Source organism: Lepisosteus oculatus, chromosome 4 (genome assembly GCF_040954835.1).
Source record: "Lepisosteus oculatus isolate fLepOcu1 chromosome 4, fLepOcu1.hap2, whole genome shotgun sequence".
NCBI lineage: Eukaryota > Metazoa > Chordata > Actinopteri > Semionotiformes > Lepisosteidae > Lepisosteus > Lepisosteus oculatus.
This window is the reverse complement of record NC_090699.1, coordinates 36,783,915-36,809,637: the sequence shown is the minus strand read 5'-3', so window position 1 is coordinate 36,809,637 and position 25,723 is coordinate 36,783,915. Positions and strand designations below refer to the sequence as shown.

Below are 25,723 nucleotides of genomic sequence, written 5' to 3'. Positions count from 1 at the left end.
GGAATTATTTGAAAGAAAAAAAAAATCATTCCTTCTGGAAAGCTCTTGGATCACCCAGGTTTCCCAGCCAAATCTGCAACAGTGCATAAAGACTTACGTATGAGACCTGCCTGCAAAGAGACATTTTGAATCTGGATCCTTGAAGCAGATAATTTAAAATTCTCAAACACTTGGAGGGAAGCCTGCTGTGCCGATCAGACCTGATCAGACCTGAAAAGGAGCTGTAATCCTGTTTGCGCTCTTCCTTCGGTGTAAAAGTAAATAAAAACACACACACACACAAAACACATCAGCAGCACTTCAGCTGTAAAGGGACTTTTTCTTTTGTGGTGAGACATTTAAGCACATTCTTTACAAAGCAGAAAAAATTAGAATTTGCATATGCTCTTCACATCAGTTCATTAGTGTAGATAACAGAGGGATCGGTTTATTTGACAGAAACGGCGGGATCACAGGCACAAAGCGCAGGTTCTGTTCGTTCTATGCTGTTATTTTCCCAGGCTGCTTGAGGCTGAAGCCTCCTCCAGTGAAGCGCGGGCCCTCACTACGCTGAGGCTGAATTAAAGGCTGTCCCACCTGAGCCAGGCTTCTCTCTTTCTCCCTGCAAAAACAGAAGGAAAAAAATACATGCCCGTTTCAGTGGATTCTGGCTCCAGAAAAGTAATCTTTTCTAAACAAAACATTGAGTTTGCAGTTAAGCAGCCATTATAAACAGAAAGGCCCTTCCACATACACTACACAGTGTAACTATATTACTTCAAACATGATTTGGTTCATAAGACTGCTTAAATATACAATGATGTTGTATATGTAGTATATGTACAATGTAGTATGATGCATTTACATACTGTATATTAATGAACTTGGTTACAAAGCAATTTGCTCCTAGTCAAAATGCATATTATAATTTCATATAGCTCTGTAATGAATTTCTTCACTTTCACTTTCAAAAATCTCTAAAGCAATCCTGGCTTATATTTTAGTAATAAAGATATTATTTTCTTGTTCAGACATAACCACAAATAGGTACTAATTAAAAGAAAAAGGCCTTGTTGAAAAACTGGTGTTAATGTGTAACAAAAGCCATGTACAGTAAATATCTCACAGACACAGCGATGCATTCTCTCTTTATGTGTTCATTTAATAAATAAATAAAATACATATATTTTAAACAGTTCTGTCAATGAAGAAATATAAATATTTTTGTCTCAAAAGTCTGCCTACTTGAGATTAATTTTATTAATCAAGTCACTAGAGCATTACTGCATTCCTTCACTGCAGTAAAGAAGAACATTTTAATGTCAGTATTTTACACTGATCTTCAAATGTATCTTCTTATGTCTTTATCAAGAGGTGGTGTTGACAAAACTCTTAGTTAAACAGTAATTAAATAAAAAAAACATTTTGCTTGCAGTTTATAATGGATATCCACCCACTCTCACAGGTAAATCAGCAGTCTATGAACATTTGATTATCTTTACTAATTATCTACTAAGCGATTTAAGATGCTAAATGTATTACTAAATTATACATTTATGATGTTGATACATTTGTAATGAAATTACATTTTAATCTGTACACAGTTTTGTGTGTATTTTAACAATTTTATTTTAAAATGGTGTCCTACAAATGGAGGAGAAAACTGGTGAATAACTGGGATAGCGCATGTTAAAAATTATTGCTTAATGTGTACTTATGTATTCCAGTCAGCTGAGGCTGTTTACAGTTTTTTATTAAAAATGTATAAGGTCATTGATACAGTTTACCAATGTAACACCATGATCGTTACTGTAGTCCTATGATTGTGACATGGCAAAGACATGTCCAGTGTTGAAGCTATTTCTTTACCTACAGTATTTTGTCTATGCAAGTGGTATTGAAACAGCAAGAGTGAAATTGATCTTGAAATAAAATGTGAATATTATTGCTTATTATTACAGCATTATGGATAACAGCGGACAAAACAGAGTTCACATCTGTCACATTCATACAGTACGGTACTTCTGGTTACAGTATATCCAAATTATAAAGAGAGTATTATGTGTTTGATACTGTAAGTATCAAAGATGTTTATGGATCTCATTTTGTTCGCCTTTATTTTTATGCACTTCAGCATGGAATCGCTGTCACACTCACTGAAACATCACTTAGCATCTACTTGTTGTTATGGCTTTTTCACTTATTTTGTACAATCTCCTTTCATTTTCAGTGCTACCGCTTGCTGACACAGCACTACCTTTTGCAGTTTCCACAGAAAACCATGTTTCACTCTGCAGTACTAAATGTTTACATGACAAGTGTGTCCTATGATTGTGATTGGGTTGCTATTTTCACAGAATGTGTTACTCATGAAAATCTGCTGCCAGAAACAGCTGGAAGGTGAAATGGAAATCATTACACATGGCAGACGCACAAGTCCTTTTTCTTTTCTCCACTGCAGACATGAAATAAAACATCTTGATTATAATACAAAAATGAAAAGGGATGCTAATATTCGGATAAACTCTCTTGGGAGCTTTGTGTGTATATCAGGAGAATAAAGGCAGGCAATCAATCAGGGAACAAAAGCAATTATACATGGGCTGGGATCCTGTAACTTTTAATTTACACATCTGAACTAACTTCATAACCTCTGATCCTTGATGTAAAATGATACCTGCTTTTCAGTTACTTATCCAAGCAAAAGCAGCCCTATAGAGGATCGTCATTTGATCTGCCAGCTGTCTGTAATGGAAGGTGGTATTAAACCTTTAAGCCCTAATTACATTATGAGAGAGGGAATTGGAAAGATAAAACATAACTCTAATGTGCAGACCATATACCAGAATGATAGTTTGTGATGATGGATGAAGTTAATGAATTTCTAAGAAACCTGGACATTCATACTGTTGTATCTACTCATTTTTGTTAACAGAGATACACCGTATTAAAAAGTAAACCCATTTTTTTCTCTTATATTTGTATAAACTAATTTCTGTTTCTTTTTGAACATCCTTGGTGCTGACAGAATTTTTTACATAATGTTTCTATTTAGGTACTTAAATCAAATTTAACCTGAATATTAAATTCAAACAGAAGCTGAATAGTAGGCAGATTCAAAACCTCCCAGGATTCTGCAACAAATTTTGTACTCTTCTTCTTTACAAATCAGCAAAAACACCTTACATTTGATTACTTCACCATGACATAGTCTTTGTGGTGTCCTGCTGCTTTTACTAAAACTTGATGTTCCTACATGGAAAGGTGTAGGTTTTGTTTATCACACCTCCTACATCTGAGTGTTGTTTCAAGAATCTTGTCTGAAAATGACAGATGTATGAGAAGGAGATTATTCTTCTTTTTGGAGTGCTGATTTAAGTTATGCTTGATCACCTCTTACTACTTATTTGTGTTTGCACCACAGTCTGTAAAGAAGGCCAAAGCTGGGGTTGATGCCAAATGAAGAAACCTATGGTCTAATTTCCATACAATTTATTGAGCACTTGTCAACTCTTGCTTTTATCTTCTCGTCTCTCTCCTCCTTTGCCTATGATAGCAGCTAGCTGATATCAAGTGTTACAGCATCCTTGGAGTCACATTCGCATGAATTCACAGAATCCATAAAAAATGTATGATGCTTTTTAATGCCACCTCAAAAAGGGCATCAGAGCAAAGCCTGCTGCTCTTAGATGGAAACAGGGCCTTTCCAGATAAACACTAAGACATCTAGAATATTAACCACTCTACATTCATATATCTTTTCACACTGTCTTCATGGATGGTTCCTCAGGTTACTGGTTGGCCTACAAAAAAGAAATAAAGCTGTTCTAACAGTGTGCTGCTCCCGAGGACACTGTTTCAAAACTAAATACCATCTATTGCTCCCTTTTAACTGAATTTAAAGTTTTTAGGATGCAATTTTAAAATTCTGCTTTTGAAATATTTTACTTATAGTCTACATTGTATTCATGGCTCTGAATTAAAAGTTGAAAATGTTCTGCAGTGATAAAAACAGAGAGAAATATATTTTTTCAGCACTAATGAGTTCACAGTAGTTATTACAGAAAGACGCCTGTGCACTAAACACCAATTTATTCATGCAATGGCAAAATGATCTCTTAGATACATTCTGTGAAACACTGGACTGTCACTGATAATTATCCATCCAATCCCTGCATTATTTGTACTGTCCTTTTAAATTCAGTACAAGTGTTTAATCTAATCTAAAAGCTGTCATTAGCTATTGATTTTACTGTAATTGGGCTTTAAAACTCCAGGCTTTTGTGCCCAGTGATAACAAATGTAGCAACCACTGCCAGTTGCTAACGTATGTTAATAATGTTATGTATCCGATTTAGAAAACCAGCTACCCACACATTTTATCCAAGGTTTGTCTGACAATCTATACCTGATTTATTGATAAAATAAATGCCATTAAAAAGAAAATGATTCAATGATGATCTTGATAAATGCCATGTCAATTCTAACCATAATACCCATTAACAAAAACTAATATTAAGGATGACACTGATTCAGGCTGAGGGCCCTAAATTCAATTCAAATATTTAAAAACAGTAATATGAAGTTACTTTTCAATATAAGACAAAAACAAATCACATTATAAAGATTTCTAATGTAATCATAGCATGAAATGATAGTCTCCCTTGTATTCAGTATAATGTGCTGTAAAACAATACAAAAGATGATGGGACAGACTAATTTGTTGTTCTTTAAGTTATATTTCATCAAGTGGGTACCATAAAGATGGCTGCTTTTCACTTACTTGTACTGTAGGACTCCAGGGACAATTTAAGTAGACAAAATCAACTTAGGAACCACCAAATAAGACCTAATCAGGCATTGTTATTCAAAAACACACACTATTTTAATAAATGTCTGTGAAATAAGCAAACTTCATTCATGCAGTAGCAATGTGATCTTTGGAGAACATTGGGTATTCACTGGTAATTTTGTATATGGCACAGCACTAAAGATTTGAAAATATGTAGGCTTATATGATGAAAACACTAATATTGTGAGCTACACTCACCATGTGAATTCACTCGTGTTTTTCTGTCGAAGAACTAATTGCAAGTCTGTCTTAAAGGGCAGCAAGCTTAATTTAAAAAAAATACTGTTACAGGCTGAGCTACTGTACAGTAGATGACAATGGAGGTCTACCAAAGAATCAAGACCCAATGGGTTATACCTAACTGGTGTCAATATTTCCACATCCTAGAGCTTGAAACTAATGGAATGTTTACTTAGCACTGCTAGGTGTGAGAAACACTGATCAAAAGAATCTTCTGGTTTACCTTAGTTAATTCAATTCTGTGAAAATGATTGAATATCAATCAACAGTCCAGAAAGAGAACATACTGTATAAGATCAGATCAAGACAGAGGGAAAAAAGGAGAAAAGGGAAAAAGAAGGTCTTCCAGAGAGAAAGGAGACAGAAATAGAGCTTGGTAGCAGCCTGGAGTTTTCTTGGTGGTCCAGATGTAGGTCTCTGAAAGACCTTGTCTATACATTTGTAAATACAGTACCTTGTGTGTTCTATGTGTTTATGTTGTGTGTAGTGTGTGTTACTATCATTGCTAATAAATATTTGTTTAACCTATTGTGCCTGAGTTATTACTCTTTTCACCAGAGTTGTTCCACAGGACAAAGATTTCATGTGCCTCTAATTATACCAACTGCTCAGGTATATTCTTAGAAAACTAGGTTACAAGTAGGGGGTTATATGTAATATATATATATTAGTTATTGACTGAGCAATTCCTGATATTCATAATTTTTGTAACCCCCCCATTTGTAATAATATTTTTTTAAATGTCCCCTTATGTACATCTGAAAAAAATAATGTAGTCTTAAATCTAATTAGCAGCCTCTACCAAAAGTTAGTCTCTTATCACAAGCTTTAAGAATGCTGAATCATGCTTCAAGAAGTATCATGTCAATACTTCTGGTAAAGTGATACAGAGAAAAATTAAAATCCACATATGGAATTTAGCCTCACATGGCAAGGTTTCATTATTTTTCATCAGGTCAATGTTTATAAATTGTGCCCATTAACAATACTGATTTGGGATTTTGTGCAAATATTGTACATTGGCGATTAGTGCTGTGTTCATGACTGCAGTAAAAAGTCAAGACAGAGTAAATATATTTTTTCTCTTTTCCATCAAAAAAGATGATAAACTGACAATGGAGACTGTTCAAAGAAACATTTCTATATTCTAAAAAAAGTGAAAAGACAGCAATCAAGGGCAATCATTTTGATCACAATGCATTCTAAAATTTGTTTTACATAAATCATCCCACTCAGCAGTGCTGGTTAATATTAACATGTTTTTTAACAGCTATGATACATCATATATGTGTTTGTATATGTAATGTGACTGATGTAAAGTGAATGCTTCTGCTTGGTAGGCACAATATATCGGCAATTGTACAGGTCATATTCCAAAACATTGTGGAATATATTAATCAGGTTATGATCTGTAACAATATAGGTTGTATAAGGAGATGGATCTTTTTTGGAGAGGGGTTAAACTTCTTAGAGTTCTAAGCTGTAAATAAGACAGAAATTGAAAGTAAAAATTACACAGGCTTTACTTGTGTGTTGTCTACAATACATAGGAACATCCATACATTAATTTATTCATTTTCAAACCAGTTTATCCGATGAAGGGTCAATGGGGAGCTTGAGCCTAACCCAGCAAGCAAAAGGCACAAGGCAGGACGGGACCTAGATAGGACGCCAGTTCATCTCAGGGCACACACACCACACACACCCACACACACACCAGGGCCATTTATCCCAGAAGCCAGTTAACGTACCAATATGTTTCTGGACTATGTGTGGAAACCAGAGCACCTGGAGGAAATACCAGGCAAACACGGGTAGAACAGAAAAACTCCACACAGATAGCATCCCAGGAATTGAACCAAGGTCCCAGTGCTACAAGGCAGCAATGCTAACCACTGCACTACTGTGCCACCCCTCATAAAATCCCATATTTTTAGAAACACTGATTAATACCTTATATTATGTCACAAAGGGGCACTGTTGGTCCATGACAACAAACATTTTTTTTTTTTTATAGCTGTTGGGGAAATGTCTTCCCAGTATCACGTATTCTCCTCTGAAAGTAGTACTGTAACACACCCCCCTCACTGGGGAAACTCAAGGACGCAAGGTGTACTATGTCATCGGGGAAAACCTCTGCATAGTTTTTTTTCTAAATCCATCTAAGCAAGAAACTACTAAGGAATCTTCGGTATCCCAGGCTCAGAGACCTACACTCCTGGTGGCATGACATAATCCCTGATCTTATCTCTTTTCATGCTTTGGTCCTATCTTTCCTGACCCCCTTCCAGGTCATGTTCAAGGTCCTAACTAAACACCACTGACTCACAGTATCTCTGGCTAGGTGAACCATACACATCTTGGTCTTGGTTCTCATGTCCCTGATGCAAACTAGCAGTGGAAATCCCTTACCCAATCATTCCCTTTTAGTTGAACTGCCCTACCACCTTATTTACCGTACTGGCAGTTTGACACACCAATGACAGAGGCTGCTACTATTGTGTAGCCTTCCCTTGCTCCTTGATAGACAATCTCTCAGAGACCAAACACCTTGCAGTTCACTCACTGCATCGCAGTGCTTTACACAAGCAAACACACCTGCTCATCCCTAAACACACACGGGCACCTGACACACTCCAGCTCGGCCATACAGTATCTACTGCCTCGCCCCCCATTAGCTGGGTGAACTACTCCCAGCATGAACTTACTACTTGGGAGATGCGCTTTTGCTTCCACTGTGTACTGAGGTTAGCTTAGCCTGACATCCCTGTCTCACTCTGACTGCAGTGAAGTACACATCTGTAATACCGACCTCAGCTGTAGCTCATCAAATCACATACATCCTCGGCATTACTGCCTCAAGCAGCATTACTTGTATAAAACTTTAGACTTCCATAGACACAATCCTAAAAGGGTGTATTAAAGTCATTGTTCTCATTAGAACTGATAGTCAAATGGGGAAATTTAAAATATTGTAAATACTATTTTACAGAATGCTCTTTTCAGTTTTACAGAATTCCATTAGCCAGAAGAACAACAGGCTTTATTACATTATCATACTTGTATGATAGTAGCTCACGAACAACCAAAAGCTTTTAATATCCAGTCCAGAGTCTGAATCCTTTCCAATGGAACACCCTGTGAAGTTGAAGAAAGCTAAAGAAAGGAAAATTTACACATTATTTCACCAGATGGCTAAACTGTGTCAGTTATATGGTGCAAGCTGTTATCTTTTTCAAAGATGGACCTACTGTATGCACCACACTGATGAAATTCTACTTTCAATATTAATCTTTTAAACATATTATTTTTTAAAGTTGATGAATTTCAGTTGCATTTCTTTAAATATGAGAATTCTCATCAAAATATGACATAGAGAACTCAGTTACTGTAGCTTTTTTTGAAGAAGCAATAATAGCAGTAATAGTAATACCATTTTAGAACATACTATCACAAATGGCATGATAAAACTCAGAAAACATTATAATGACTAATTACTGTACTAAATGTGAAGAAGGATACACATTCCAGATCCCGCTCTATAAAAAAACTCTAATGATTGCTACAAATTAACTCTTACTGTTTCTCACTATATAATTAGAGCTCTCTCTTTAATTATGAAAAAGCTACAATTTGTACCCTCCAGCATGCTGATGAAAAGGCAAATATTATATCTTACATTTTAATAGCCTATTAATTTTTTCTACTTTGGCATGTTGCTTAGTTGCATTAAATGAACATACTGTATCACGTTTTAAAATTCAAATTCCAAAATGTGTTGTTTCTAAGCAAAATTCACTCATTTACAAATATAAAGATTACAAGAAAATTAAGGTCCAAAAAATTGCAAAAACTGTATTTTTTACATGCAAACGTTTTTGAAATTTTTACCATTTTATTTGAAGTTTATATGGAGAAATAACGCAAATTTTGGTGTCAATGAGTACTAAAGATTTGTTTCTGACAGTACGGAGCTCTTACCAAAGTACTTGTTTTTCTTATAAAGTTGCGAAGAAAGAATAAGAATGGTCTCAGAAATGTTTGGCTTATTGGACGGGACAGGGCTTAGAGCTTTTCAAGCACACGACTACATGAAAGGCAGTTTAGGCACCATCTAAAAATACATAATGCAGCTACATTCTATTAACAGTAAGGAGATACAGAGTAATGCATTATATAAATAAATAAACACAATCCCTGCTGAGTTTGAACCCCTGAATTAAATTATCCTTGTTTGCAGACTCCAGTTGGTAATAGAACTGTAAAATATTATTCCACAAAACCCCATCAATGACAGTGTATTATAAAGTCATAAGTAGAATATATTAAATGGGTCTGCATTATTTATTTTATTGTAATTTGCCATATTTTCAGAAGATTACTTGTCAAGTTTACCCATATGGAAAGGAACTATGGGCAGGAATTCTCAGTAGGTGATATTTTACTTGGACAGAATTCAAAGTCATTGCTTTCTGGCTGCCCTCGCCATTTTTTTTTTACTTCCAGCACCTTGTGGTGGGACAGAGCTACAGCTACAGCTGGCTGAGTTTATTAATGGATATAAAATAATCCAATCAAAGAACGATGTACAAACAGAAATAAAAGTGCATTTTGTGTATTTATTTTTCTACATCCCCTCCCTAGATTTTATTTATAAACTCAACAGTCCTGAATCAAAGAAGAAAAGGCCCCAATGGCACTTTTATACAGTTCCTTACAGTCTGCCTTCCTCATCCCACTGAATTCTTTCATTTCTGCATGTCAAAAGCCCTCCCACATGGATACTCATTGTAGACATCAAAGGTCACTGTCAAGTTAAAGCATATCATACACAAACTCGGTTTCCTGCAGCCCCACTACACTTCAATAAGGTTAGTTTAAACCCCATGAAAGATCATGTTTCAGTATGCGTTAAAAGGCTCTTACCTGGACTGCTGTTCCTTGCGCTTCTGAGTGAGATACTTTTTCTTGACATTTTGCAGCTCATGAGCCAATCTCTCAATCTCATATTTGTAATCCTGAGTTTGAGACTCATACATGTTCAGCTCCGATGATAAAGCCTAAAAAAATGAATCGGTACACAAGCTATAGGATTAAAGGCTGTCCACTTTGGAAAAAAATGTTTTATTTTTGTTAAATACCACCTTTCTACTGTCCTTCCTTTTTCAATATAGTTTTCAAGTGAGATGTCCAACGATATCTTGTAGCAAACCAAAGATTTTCAAACATCCAAAATGATGGATAGCTGATTTTAATGATATACTTACATGAAAATACAATACTAGATGGATAGAATCTGGTGGTATAGAAAGGCATTTCATTTTTTTAATTGATAATTATTATATATCTCCCTCATACAAATACTGTATGATGATAATCTGAAGCAATTTCTCTGAAGAGCCAGAGAGTTTATTGGAACTGTGGTGCTGAAGTACTGCAAAAGGCAGAAATTCTATAAACTGAAATTTTATTTGAACTAATCTTTTCCTTTCCATTAAACTTTTATTTTATGCTTGTCCACCCATAAGGGACACAAGACTGAACTGCCTATTTTTAACATTTAAATCAGATCAATTTGAATCTCAGCTAGAATAAAAAAATAAGCCTGGCTTTCAAAGGCTATAATAAAGTCACACTACCCAGGTGGCCCTGATCTTGCATGCAACTTTAATTTGTTAGTGTGTGTGCACATGAGTAAATGTGTAATGTCTGTTTCTTTTATTTTAGACTATTTTGAATAATCTTTTAAATAAAAGCATTGCACTATGACTGCAGCCATGCAAATGCCAATGTTAACCTGCTTTCTAAATATGTTATCATGTGGATAGTTCCAATGTTTGAATACTATAGCAAGCAGAATAATTAATTCATGCGTTAATTCATTTAAAAAACCTACAGATAAGTTAAGGACACATCTATCCCAAGCAGAAAAGGCCTCTGGATGCCTGGGGTAAAAAAGGATAATCTTTTTCAAAAGAAGGATATATCTTTTATGTTTATTAGTGAATAATCTAATTAGAACAAGGGAGTGCAAAGTTATGCCTGTAGTGTACTTGAGCCTCTTGTATTGTGTGAAGTAATACTATGCACATTACAAAGTGTTTTCTAGACACATTGTTGGTGCAATGATAAACACTTGAGCTTATCCTAAGCAGGATCAGCTACAACACATATTTTTTTCCCACTTTCAAAAAATGTATATTTGCCAGAATTTGAGTATTGTACTTTTATTTAGAATAAGTATTCCTGATACATGTATCAGTATACACAGAAAAATGTACAAAAATCAATTGCACTGCAATATCTGGTTATATTTTGAAATGGAAATTTTATTGCGGTCTCTTTATGTGAAAAGAGAAAACAGTATGAAGACAATTTAAAAAAACACACTGCTACAGTGTGTTTGTGAAAAGACATTTGAAAAACACATTTATAGTATATAGTTAGGCATCAGTAATTCCTGTTGCACTTTTTGTCTGTTTAGTTAAACCTGTGCCACTGGTGCCTGAGGTACAGCTTAATAAACTTCGGGGAAAAAAAGTAGGACTTAACCTGAAATGGATTTTACTTATCTTTAATAGTCATATGCATAGAAAAATTGTGTTGTATTCAAAAGAATCATTATTTCTGCATAAATAATTTGTTAATTAACCAATTTAAACTGAAGAGTGGCACAGTTGAATGATATAAATACTGTCTCTTACTGTATGTCAACTCTTCGGGTTCTGGGTTGAATTCTGCTCAAGAAAACCTACTGTGTAGAGTACTGTATATATGACCCCCCCCCCCACCTTGTGCACAGATTTTTAGTTAAGGGGCTCTGGATTCCTACCACCTTCTTAAAGATGTGTTGGCTAAATTACAGGTAAGTTTTGTCTCTAAATTCTTATTTTCTTACACCTTTGATGGACTGGTTGGAGTTGCCCTGACCCTTACCAGGAAGTATCAGTTTTCTGATAATGAATGGAAGATTTCAAGTTTAGTAGTCATTTTTTTTTAGAATATTCACATTCACTATAATGACAAGGAAAAGGTTTTCTGGGGGTTAAACACATTACTACACATGAATTAATTCTGGAGCCCTCAACAGCAATTGTTTGCTTGAAGCGTATTTAACGATACTGCAATAGTGCTACTTCCACATGAGCTGTTAGAGTGAATAAGTGCATATTAAATTAAAAGCAGGTAGTGGGAGCTAAAGCAAACCTTAAGCTGTTTAGTCTTGTCTCTCAGTGTCTGCTGGTAAATCTGCAACTGTTCTGCTGCTTCAGGTCCAGGTTGTCTTGCAAGGATGTGCTTCAGTTCTACATACAACTTCTCTTTCTCCTGTGGATGAACAAATAAACATTAGAGAAAAATCCTCTCCACAGCATGTTTGCTGAATTACAAACAAAAAGGTGATTTTTGTACTCCAGAACACCATGTTCTTCCTTTTCCTAAGAGGTTGTAAGACTATAGTATTGATCTGGAATCAATGATAGGCTGTATTAAGTAGAACAAGTAGAACACATTTTGCACTAGAGTAAAAAAAAAAATATTTTAGCCTTTTTTTTAAATTTGGGAAGCCCTGTTCCTCATTACCTAATTTAAAAGTTATTTTTAGAAAATAAAGTATTTAAACAAAAAAATGTTTTTACAAAAATGTCCTCTGAAATGTACACATTAAAACATTATCATCCATTAATGTGGTTTAAAAATAGCTAAAAAGGGTTACAATTCCACAGATAATTTAAGTAGGCTACACATACGTGATGCATTCAGACAAGTAATTATTCCTGAGTGAATCCTTTAAAATAACATATATGGGAGCAGCATTATTACTACCGTACAGGTCATTATTGATACAGGCTACAGTGTTATATTGAAACAACACCATTTCTTTTTACATGGACAGTTTCACTGCAGTAAGCGAATAGAGATGGTGTATTCCAGTGCATTTCACATAAGTACACGTTACAAATGTTGCCATATGATTGAAAATAATAGGGAAATGGTAGCACTTACTGATAAAAATGCACTTTTCTAATTTCATCAACAGTTTTAATTTAAACAAAACAATAATTTCTTACTGCTGTATATACAATATCTTGGGTCAAAATATGGTGTCTTCTTCACAGTGTATTGAATATACTGTACAACATTATTTTCAAGGGAAACTAAACTACAGTACTGTAAGTATTGTAAATGTAAGTGTGCACACTTGAATCTCATTCACAGATCTTTGCAACAAATAGCATCGCACAGTGTGTATGATAGTAACTCACGGGTTAAAGAAATTGTTTATTTTATGTACACAATCTTATACTGTATGTGGATATGTGGGTGCATATTTCTGAATGCACACATCTGGATGGGTAAGGACAAAGGTAGAAGTTCGTGGAAAAAGGAGGAAGAGGACTATAGGCTATACAGTAGGGCTTGATACAGTATGTTTCCTGAGAAAGCTCCTTTACTTGTTGATCCACTTTGGGCAAGATAAAAAATATGTTTTATTTGATAAACATTATTCTAGCAAAATAAACAAATGAAAGACTGTCAATTAAACCATTAATGAAGGAGTTCATAGAGGGAGAAAGTTCAGCATCTCATAACAAGCAAAAAGTTCTAAAAAAACACCTAAAATACGGTCAGAACACTCAACAGGTCAAGCAGCTAAGGTAGCAAAAGCAGTTGCACAAAGCAAATAGGCAATAAATGAGAAATGAGAGAGCAAGTACAGTAAATGCAAATACTGTTTGCATTTTTCTCAAATGCAAAATTAAATCTTAAATCCTACATAGCTATCCTATGGGCTTTTCACTGAATCCACAGCATTATTATAAATACAAACAATAATCTGTGCTCTACTTACATTATGAAATAAAGGAAAGAAAACATTTTGACCCCAAGCACAAAACAACACTTTCATGTTATATAGAATATGCAATAACATACATGAGAAAACAAGCAAACAATTGTTCAGCAAGAGATTAGGTTTGCAATAATTGCAAGATGAAAAGAACAAAAGCAATCCTTTGGGTTAAAAGACTTCCTTATGGGGTCTTCCTATTAGCCAGGGCTGTTCATATGTGACTAGATGAGAGAAACAGCCCCAAGAGTAGCCTTCCCTTCAATTGTCTCCTAATTTCTGAAATCATTTTCTATTCAACAGCATCTGAAATGATTTATCACAGTGAGCAGTGTCTTTGTTTGAGGTATAATGTGATTGTCTACTGGTTCAATAAGAGGTAAACTGTTCCACAGAGAATAGTCTGTGCTTCAAATCTGTTTGGTGGCTCCATAATCCATTTATATCCTACATCTTGCTGCCACATATATGTAGACTCAGATGTACATGATGTACGTTCCTGAAACCGGCAGGTTACAGGTTATAACTCTTGACTAAACTATTAGATATCTTTCTACACATGTGTCTTTCGATAGTCTTGAAGATTCGGATTTCACTCTAAAACCAAATACACAAGAATAAAGATAAAGTCTATCCCAGAGCCACAACAGCTCATCAAACAAGAGCTCATACAGGTTTCTGTAACATTAAGTGTACAGTACTAAAGAGCAAGTGACTCCTCGGGTTGTAAGGGATGCTGCTCCACTGCAGGGACTGCAAAACTGGTCCCCATTTATATAGATGGGTGGACTCAAGCAGATGGGGTAAAATACCTTATTCTAGGGTTGAACAGCAGTGTCTGCAGCAGGAACTTAAGCCCAAAGCTTTAAACACTATGCTATATTTTTTGAAAAACATAAGAAATACACACACACACAAAATAACCCAGAACTCAACAACAAAGTAAGCCGTGTTTTTGAAAAACTGGTTAGTATAATCAATTTCTGTAAAGAAAAATATTGTTCACCATTTTAACTATATAGCTTAATAAAAAAAATAATAAAGCCACTAGTAGAATACAGTAAATGTTGACCAGAGAAAACTGGTCATAAGGTTTCAAAGAATTTAATTTTTTGTTTCTAATAAAATGTAATTCAAAGCTATGAGGTGCCATTTAGGCCATTATTAAAACTATACCTCCCATACACAGACAAATTGCTCTCACATACTGTACAGACAAAATGCTCTCACACTCTCCATTTTACCTCTCACACACAGAAAACGCTATCACATTCATTAGTTTTACCTCACACATACAGTACACACAGAAAGCTCTCACATTCACTAGTTTTACCTTTCACACACATACAAAACACTCTCACGTTCACTAGTTTTACCTCACACATATACATACAGTAAAACACTCCTTCACAGTGTGACCATGAGAGGCAAAACTAGTGGATTTGAGTGCATTTTATATGTACAGTATGTAAGACAAAACTAGTGAATGTGAGAGCTTTCTGTATGAATGTGCAAAGTAAAACTAGTGAATGTGAGAGCGTTTTCTGAGTATTTGAGAGGTAAAACTAGTGAATGTGAAAGCATTTTGTGTGTATGTGAGAGGTAATATGAAGAGTGTGAGAGCATTTTGTGTGTACAGTATGTGAGAGCAATTTGTGTGCTTTGAGAGATGAAGTTTGAATAATGGCCTAAATGGCACTTCATACAAAGCAACATTATTACACTTGTTGGTATTTCCTCTATTACATTCACAGCATAGACTTATTGAGCCACAAGGTTCTTCTGGAATTAAAAAGAAAGATAAATCTTGGAAAGAAAGTATCCTTGTTCAAATACACCCAGCAGCATTCACTTAAAAAGTTATCAAGGGTCCACTGTCAAGTCCTTTAATTTATGTATTTCTTCATGTAGAAAAGAATGGGCTCATGAGATTGTAAAGCTATCACTGTTTGATATGATGCTAAAAAAATTAAAGACCTATGCAACCAAATCTAAAAATCAAAGCTAGTTAACATTCGTTTTCAATTTGGCCTTCCTTTACATGTACAAATAAAGTGCTTAGTAGTATGCCTCACTGTATCTGAATATTACAATTCAACAAATATAAACATGTAAATACTGTATATTTGTATAATTAGAATTCTAATACAAAGAACATGGGTTTGGGGCTATGAAAAGAGGTTGCCAAGGACACAAGGAATATTAAGTATTTGTGACAATTGCGAGTCAGCAAAAAAGGTACGAACTCCAGCCAAAAACACATAAAGCAGTAGATAACATGAGAGTCTGTTAATAGGCCAGAGCTGCTTAAACAAATCAGGAATGATTGCATGCAAATGCAGCAGGCCTTTGCCTTCTTCGGTGAGTCATTATGCATTAAACGAAAAATGTTACTCCTGTTCCTATGCCAAAATTTCTAAACGCAACAGCTTTAATATACAGTATATTTCTTTATCATTTTTATAAAGGGATTATGTGTCTATTGTAGATTATTTCTGATCATAAAATAACTAGGTTCTGCCAAAATCTAAGGGAACACAAGCTGTTAAAACCTGAAACAACATTTTAGTTGGATAATTATCTATCCAAAGCAGTTGTTTCAAATCATTTGTAAGCTTCTCTAACAAATTTTAATATTGTATTCAAAAGATGAGGAACATTCAGACCTCATTTACCCATATGTACTGTACAACGTTGATTAATAAGGATTTTTTTTTAAGTGACAAAATAAATAATAAATTAGTATATTTTAAATTATAAACTATACTGTATATACAATACTGTATACAGGTATATACAGTACCTGTATACACTAGTGATTTGCCTTAGAAAGTAACCAGGATACCTTTTCAATAACACTATTAACGTTACACTAGTACAGTAAGTGTTCAAATAATTATGCCAGTGTTAATTAACAAAATAGTTGTGCTGCATTGATTTTGGCATTTTCAATAGCTTGTTATGTACAGTATATTTCACTACAAAGAAGTCTTGCTAATCTAATAAACAATCTGCCATATTTGCAACAATTTAATGTTATGTGGGAATCAGTGATTTTAACACAATTATTAATGTGCTCCTGGAAAAAGGTGTTTTGAAGTAACAAAATGACATACATGTATACAGTATACTGTAACTGGTCTTGAGATAACACTCTGTGCATCAACACGACAAACATAATAATTTATTGACAGAGCAGCAAATTTTTACTTCTGTTAAATTCTGCGATTAGATCTTAAGTCTCCTACAAAAAGTGATTATAGTTCATATACAGTAGGTGTGTCTACCATCGTCCTTCTGATCTTTTGCGGCACTTCAGACATCCACAGATCACTTCATAGGACTCAATCTACCATCTCTGCTGCTATCCAGCTGAGTGGATGCCCTTACAGAAAGGGTTAACCACTATGTGAGTATCCAACTGATTCAGTAGAAGCAACAACAACATATAAAAAGCCAGTTATACTGTATATCTGAATTTCCCAGAGTAATCACAGGTACAGTATTATTGCACTCAAAGCATCCGTAGATTACATGAGTACAGTACATATGTAAACAGATGCCTTGCAAAAGTATTCACCCCTTTGGACCTTTTCACATTTTATTGTGTTACAGCATAGAACCATGATGTATTTAACTGAGACTTTTTGCAATTCATCAGCACAAAGTACTATATAATGTCAAAGTGAAAAAAAATCCAGACATTTTACTAAATTAATAAAAAAAAAACAGAAAATAATTGAATGCATAAGTACTGTATTCACCCCCTTGCTTTGACACACCTAAATTACCTCTGAAGTAACCAACTCTCTTCTCAAAGTTACATAATTACTTGACTGGAGTCCACCCGTGTGCAGTTGAGGTGATTCACATGATTTCAGAATAAGTACACTTGTGTCTGGCAGCTTTTCCACTTAGTTAGTGCATTTTCAAGGAAACACTACACCATGAAGACCAAGGAACATTCCAAGCAGATCCAAGACAAGGTTCTTGAAAAATACCAGTCAGGGCAAAGGTATAAGAAAATTTCCAAGCCATTGAATATACCTCGAAGCACTGTGAAGTCCATCATTAAAAAGATGAGAAAATATAGAACAACCATAAATCTGCCCAAAACTGGCTGTCCTCCAAAACTGAGTGTCTGGGCAAGAAGAGCCATAGTAAGGGAGGCCACGTAGAGGCCTATGACATCTTTAAAGGAGTTACAGTCCTCTATGACAAAGATGGGAGTAACTGTGCGTGAGACAACAATATCATGCACACTTAATAAATCTGGCTTGTATGGAAGGGTGGCAAGAAGAAAGCCTTCATTGAAAAAATGATTGCAATTAAAAATATATGTACTGTATGTTATACATTTAGGCATTATAAATTCATTTTCTTTATTTTCACAAATGCTCCACAGTTTTAATTTGTTTTAAATGTAATATTACTATACTGAAAGAATGCAACAATAGATATAATTACCTTAACTTTGGATTTAATCACTGTGACCTCATCTGTATATTTTTGTTTGAATTTAAAATAGATTTACATTTAAACGGTGGTCCTGGAAATTACATTCTTATTCTAGTTATTAAAATGTGACAGAACATTTGATTAAACAATAGAGGACTGTGTTAGCTAGTTATATCAAGTTTACGTACTGTAAACCATAAGAATTAGGATGTCAGCTTTGTCAACCCTATTATTCAAAATATATGTAATTATAACAATTACAGGAATGAAAACTGTATTTACAGATCATTTAGAGATTACTGCAAATCTGAAGTTCGCTTTTGGCTTTTAGCACAACATAATCCGTGCTCACAGTGAGAAAGGTTTTGCTAAGAATATGATCAACTGATGAACCTGCTACGTTGTCAGCAAGAGATCTTTGATGTATGTTTTGTGACCTCATTTGTGAGGTCACTTATATACACATACCCCACATTTGTTGCATATAAATGTGAATGCAATAATTATTCATTAGCAACTTTTAATAATGTTCAGTTTATATATCACAGCAGTCCAGCTGAGCTGAGCATGAGAGAAAGGCCTTTCAACAGGATCAGAAGTATTTACTGAACTAAGTCCAACATTAAAAACCCCTTATTAATACAGTTGTTGACAAATGGAATGTACAGTAAGATACCTCAATGAGCTGTTTTCAAAGCATCGTTGAACTGTATTGATTAAAAAACTAAATTTTAAATATCTCAAAATTCTTTATTTCTAAAGTTGTCATTTCTATATTATAAAAATAGAATTTATATAATAAACTTAGTTTTATAAAATCCCCCTATTTTTAAGAAAAAAGGAGGTGAAAGCCTTTATCATTTTAGAAATAGTCCATCTTATGTTGAGGAATATGTAAATGCTTAGGCCCAATTCATGTTTTATGCTTTCCCCTTATTCTGCTGTTACACCATAAATATGACTACTCAGGTTTCTATATACAGTGTCCTCCAGAATTATTGGCACCCTTGGTAAAGATGAGCAAAAAAGGTTATGAAAAATAGCCTATGAGGCTATTAAAAAATTGTTTTGCCCTATCTCCAACTTACCCTTTCTTGCAAAAATTCTAGAACGTGCTGTCACATTTCAGTTACATAACCACCTCATGACAAATAACCTTTTTCAAACCCCTCCAATCAGGCTTCCGTCAACTTCACAGCACACAAACTGCCCTGGTCAAAGCCACTAACAATCTTCTAATAGCTTCTGATTCTGGTTCTCTTTCTATACTCATCGTTCTTGATCTCAGTGCTGCTGTTGACCATTTGGATTTTCTTACCTCAAGTCTTCAAGTCTTACCTCACTGATCACTGTCACTTTGTCTCTCTTAATGGGTACAGGTCTGAAATTGGCCTTGTTAAGTCTGGTGTTCCTCAGGGCTCAATACTGGGCCCCTTGCGTTTGAGCATTTACATGTTTCCACTTGGTCAGCTTTTAAGATCACATGGGTTCAGCTATCATTTCTACGCTGATGATACTCAAATATACATCCATACCAAACCGGACACTCATGTGGCAGTGTCTATTCTATCTGATTGCATCTCTGACATAAAAACTTGGATGACTCTAAATTTCCTTCATCTTAACTGTGACAAGACTGAAGTCATGCTTATTGGCACCCCCCATCAACTTCGTAAAGCTAATCCTGTAACCCTATCTGTAAATTGTTCTGTACTTGAGCTTCAGTCTAAATTGAAAAACCTTGGGGTGATATTCGACCCACATGTGCAACATATTGTCAAAACATATTTTCATCTCAGAAATATCTCTAGACTATACCCTATGCTATCAGTAACTGTGGCTGAAAAGCTGATCAGCACATTTGTGTTCCCTCGAATTTACTACTGTAATGCTCTACTTGCTGGGGTAAACTGCAGTATGTCCAAAATTCAGCACCCAGAATCCTGACCAGGTCTAGTGCAAGTGATCACATTACTCCTATCCTGGAAGCACTGGCTTCCTCTCAAATTCTGTGTGGACTTTAAAATTCTCATGCTCACCTATAAGGCTCTGCATGGCTTGGCACCTCAGTACCTGTCTGAACTATAATCGCCCTACTCCCCATCTCGCAACCTTTGCTCTTCTAATTCTGGTCTCCTAACTGTCCCCCAAGCCCATCTACATTGTATGGGAGACAGGGCCTTCTCTTGTAATGCCCCCAAGCTCTGGAATTCTCTGCCCAAGGATATCTGAGAGCCACCTTCTCTAAACTCCTTCAAATCCAGACTCAGAACCTTATTCTTTAGAAAAGCCTTTACTTAACTGGTTCCACGGTCTCCTCTGTATATTGTAATTGTGTTTTTTTGTGTTTTCTTTTTATTTATTGTTGTTGTCATTTTGTAAAGCACTTTGAGAAGCCACCTTTAAAGGCACTACATAAAATAAAGTTCATTATTATTATTATAAAAAAATATCTTTGTTGTTTATCAGCTTGAAAATATGAGAACCTAACCTTTCAGTGAGGTAAAATTATTCAAAGAAAATAAATCCTTATAAAAAATATAAACATTTTTCTCAAAAACACAGGTGTCACAATTATTGGCACCCTTAGAAATTCCTATGAACAAAATCTAATAGACATATATTCCCATTCATATTTGACCTTTTTTAAGACTTAAGGAACTCTTAAGTGGTCATCTATGACTTCCTATTTCACTGGAGTAAAAGCACAAGATGACATGCAGGCCAAACACCCTTAGTCATCCATCAACATGGGGAAGATCAGAGAATACAAAAATAAAATGAGACAAAAGGTTGTTGACCTTCATAAATCAGGCAACGACTATAAAAAAAAATCTTCACACCTGAAAATACCTATCTCCACTATTAGGGCAATAATTAAAAAGTTTCAAACAACTGGAGCTGTTGTGAACCTGCCTGGAAGTGGACGCAAGTGTATTTTGCCCCCATGCACAGTGAGGAAGACGGTTCGAGAGGTAAAACTTTCTCCAAGGATTAAAGTTCGACAGTTGCAGGAGTTGGTTGCATCCTGGGGTCACCAAGTCTCCACAACTACAATAAGACCCCATCTGGGTTGTGGTTGGATCTTCCAACATGACAATGGTCCAAAGCATATCTCCAAATCCACACTGAAATGGTTTCACCGACCACAAAATCAAGCTTTTTCAGTGGCCATCCCAGTACCCTTACGTAAAACCCATTGAATACCTGTGGGGTGAGCTTAAGAGGAGAGTCCACAAGCAAGGACCAAGGACTATGAAGGATCTGGAGAGATTTTGTATGGAGGAATTGTCTCAGATCCCTTTATACAGTATGTGTTCTCCCACCTCATCCAGCATTATAAGAGAAGACTCAGTGCTGTTAGCTTGGCAAAGGAAGGGTGCACAAAGTACTAAATGCAGGGGTGCCAATAATTGTGACACCTCTGTCTTTGAGAAAAATGTCGGTTTTATAAGGATTTTTTTTCTCAAAATAATTTTGCCTAACTGAAAGATTAGATTTCTCTCATATTTTCAGTGTAAGATCAAGCTGATAAACAACAAAGACATTCTTTCATAGCCTTTTTTGCTCATCTTTACCAATAATTCTGGAGGGCACTGTACCTATTTAACTTAAGGATAGTTTGAACCATGAAGATATACAAATCACAAGCAGAGTAAACATAATTGACTTCATTGATCAACAGGCCATTAGAAGTCAAAATGGCTAAAAGAGGATAAGCTCAAGATTTTTATTCCCCAAACTCATGAATAACACCCACAATTAAGATTTTTGTACAGTGGCACACATTTCAATGCTGAGTACACTGCTTGTATATACTTCAATATGTCAGAATATTGTGGTTACATTCCTCAATATTAAAAATATTTGTTATGAATAAAGCACAAAAAAGGCACTTTGGATCTTGAACTTTCTAACGATCAAAACTCTGCCAGGTAAATAACTTATTCATACTCATTCATCAGTATTAATACTAAGAGATATATCAGCAGGAAGTATGACTGAGCATCATTTAATACATTAATCTGTAGAATGACAAGAAGATGCAAGAAATAGCAAAAATAAAATAGATTTTCTGGATTTACGTCTGCCAGGTTTTTAGACAACTGCTTAGAGAACTACAATTATCCGTTCAAAATTAAATAATTAGTGAGTAAGTTAAAAAACAATTACCAAGGAAATAAAACAGTAACACAGTAACACTCCAGTACCCTACATGGTTTTCTGCCCTGGCAGTCTGGCGCCATCTACAGATCTTTCAATTCACTTCATCTGCAAATTAGTTTCATGACTTCCTTTAGTTTTCACCTTATAGGGTGCATTATAAATCCAGGGTTGTCTATCACATAAAGTATATTATGTCCCAGTGTACTGGCAAAAAGTTGCTGCTCTGAAAAGATTTTAGAGATAAATTCAGAAAATAATACTAAGACACATCTACTGTGTGCTTGTTTCTGTAAATCTAAATTGTCTGGTATATAATAATAGAATAAGAGTGTGTATCAGATATCCTCTTAACAATACTTTGCAATCATACTTTGTAGCCTTGAGAAAATTACTGGGGACATTCTAGAAAAACTAGAAAATGTGTGGATGTATTTATGTAAATAGTAAATAGATAATGTTGTGAAAGTCCAAAAGGTATTAATAAAAAATAAATTCTTATGGAGTCCAATGAAACTTTTTGACATATGACATGCAGTAACAACACAGATGTTTGCAGTATAAATGAGATTTTTCTGATGTCAGCTTGCTTTTTGAGGGCAATATCTTGGCACTCCATATACACAGAATGCCTCTCAACAATACTGATTTATTATATAATCTCTCTGATGAGGTGATGGTCTGTGCATGAGTAAATGTATGTGCCAGATAAACCTGCACTTGGAAAGGTATGTGAAGCAAATAACATGGTACATACAATATAAGGAGGTTTTGACCTATACAGACCGCTTAAATGGACAATAAAATTTGTATTGCACAAATATAAAAATATCAATATTTATATAACTTGGAAAATATTCACACATATCACGTTCATAAGAAATATGCTTAAATTTTAAAATACTGTATACACTGCCTATATAGGCCAAATATTGTATAGAATCCAGAGGATATTATACAAATAAATGTAGTACAACAAAGGAAACAAGTGCATTTGTGTGTATTCTTCTTAATAAAACAATCAAACGATTCATTTCTAACTACTTCAACATCTAAATATGATATAAACTCATGACATACAATTTACTTATTTCCAATTTTGGTAAATTCCCCACACTAGGTCCTACAATAACATGCATACTGTAGTTATAATAATGTGTATCATGATGCAGTTTGCAGTAGCATTTTCTGTAGTGCCTACTATTCTTGATCTTTTAAAAAATGCTGCATTATTTACAGGTATTAGTGTATTGTCATATTAGTGTCAAATATAGCATCAGTACATGTAGAAAGTTCAAAGAGTATATACAGTATACTCAAAGTGCTATTCAATGTAGAGACAATAATCATAATATGAATGGCAATCAATAATGTTTTGCCGTTCAATTAGAGTTTGATTTTTTTTTCTTTAATTTTGTCTACCCTTTTCCAAGTTTCAGACACATTTAGTACACCACAATAAGAAACAGGTGAGCTGAAGTGATCCAAATCACCAAAACTCAGCAAGACATACTTGTTCACACTCCACTGAATCTGCTCAGAAAAAAAGGGCAACAGCTTATGGATAAGAATGCATAAGAATTCACAAAGCACTTCTAATATGAGTTTAAAATAAAATGCCTAAGGAAAAACAAAATAAGTTGTGTAAATGTCATCACAATTTGATGTATAACTGAATTACAGATGTTTATGATAACGTAGAACACCCCTTAATATACTGTACCAATCCTTTTCAAAATAGAGGTGGTTTGAAACATTTCTCCATTAATAAACAAACAAACAGCAACCAAACAGAGGATGGTGTTCACAGGAAAAGGGAAAGAATATTTATGTTTACAAGAGTACAAAAACACTCAAATAAATTATAGAAAATGCAGGAAGAAAAGAACATTTATAGGAAAAACTGTTGCAGTGATAATTACTAGATTACAGGCTAGACAATTACTGACTGCCTAATTAAACATTGATGTCTCAGAATCTTTGAATGCCGATTGATAGGACTCGATCTATGACTTTTTGAGATCTGATATACTTTATATCATGGAGAGCAGAAGTGCAAATGTATCCGGCATTTGGGAAAAAATACATCTGAATCGTCCTTCCCTATCTGCTCATCCTGCAATCAGGTCGATTAAAGCCACATAAAAAGGATTGTCTGTTGCTGTGGTATGCAGGTTAGAAAGGACACAGACAAGTCAGCCAGAAGAAAAGAGACAGTATGGAAGATGAGCAGGTTGAAAGGGACTGAGGAGATTTCAGTACCATCCATCCAGGATTGAAGATGATGAAAGCTGGAAAATGGTACTGAGTGAGAGAAGAGACTGTGCCAGCCCAACTAGAGACTCCCCAGCTGGAAGGGACATCTGGGCTATTGTTAAGCAGGGCTGGCTCTCTCTTTTCTCTCACTCAAACTCACTTCCCAGCTTTTCTGTCTTCATCTCCCCAGTGATGATGCAGAATGTTACATGCAGGTAGCAGAAACATAAACAGAGTGAAAACAGGAAACACTGAACTTAAAGAAGCTAAGAAAAGACCTACAGTATACTCCATGGTCATGTTAACAGATCATTTATATCTTCTAGACATTGTGAGGAAGAAAATCTGCAAACAGAAAGTTAAAATCAAAAGATCTAATAATAAAATAGTAAAATGCACTAGTAAAACTTACTTTAGAATATTGTATACAATGTGAAACCTCCACACAAACGAGAGGACACACAACAAGAAGACAGATTGGAAAGTATGAGGTACAGTAGTGCATTTTAAGCTGGAGGCACATTTTTATACAATTGGTTGTTGGAGTCAGGAAATTCAGCCAAGATGTTAAATCTGATACCCTGGCTTCTTTCAAGAAACAACTAGATGATATCCAGATCAGGTAGATACTAGTAACCTAAAGATCTAGATGGTACACATAGTCTCTGAAAGGTTTGAACGTCATGTAACAGGCATCACTGCAACACAGACACATACTGTAAACTTGTTTTGTAGTACCACAAAGAACATCTGTTATGTGTTGATATCATCTTTAAAAAATACAGAAAAAACAAATGTAGCAGTGATGAAAGTCAAGATAGAAATCATGGGCAATCTTGTAAGGTTTACGGGGTGGAAAATAAATGGGTTGAGCTTGGAAGAGCTGCATCGATTCCTGCAGTGACCCAAACCTAAATTGTTTACAA

General features: G+C 35.0%; 1 protein-coding gene across 1 annotated transcript in view; it reads right to left on the bottom strand.

Annotated features, from left to right (window-relative positions):
* Nucleotides 1-299: 299 nt before the first annotated feature.
* Nucleotides 300-25,723, bottom strand: part of cfap58 (cilia and flagella associated protein 58) — a 64,594-nt gene continuing 39,170 nt past the window's right edge. Inside the window, exons 16-18 of the mRNA XM_006630758.2 lie at nt 12,278-12,397; nt 9,998-10,131; nt 300-601 (exon numbers count right to left, since the gene is read on the bottom strand). Coding sequence (XP_006630821.2) covers nt 481-601; nt 9,998-10,131; nt 12,278-12,397 — 375 coding nt within the window. The 3' untranslated portion in view covers nt 300-480. The remainder of the gene's footprint in view (nt 602-9,997; nt 10,132-12,277; nt 12,398-25,723) is intronic.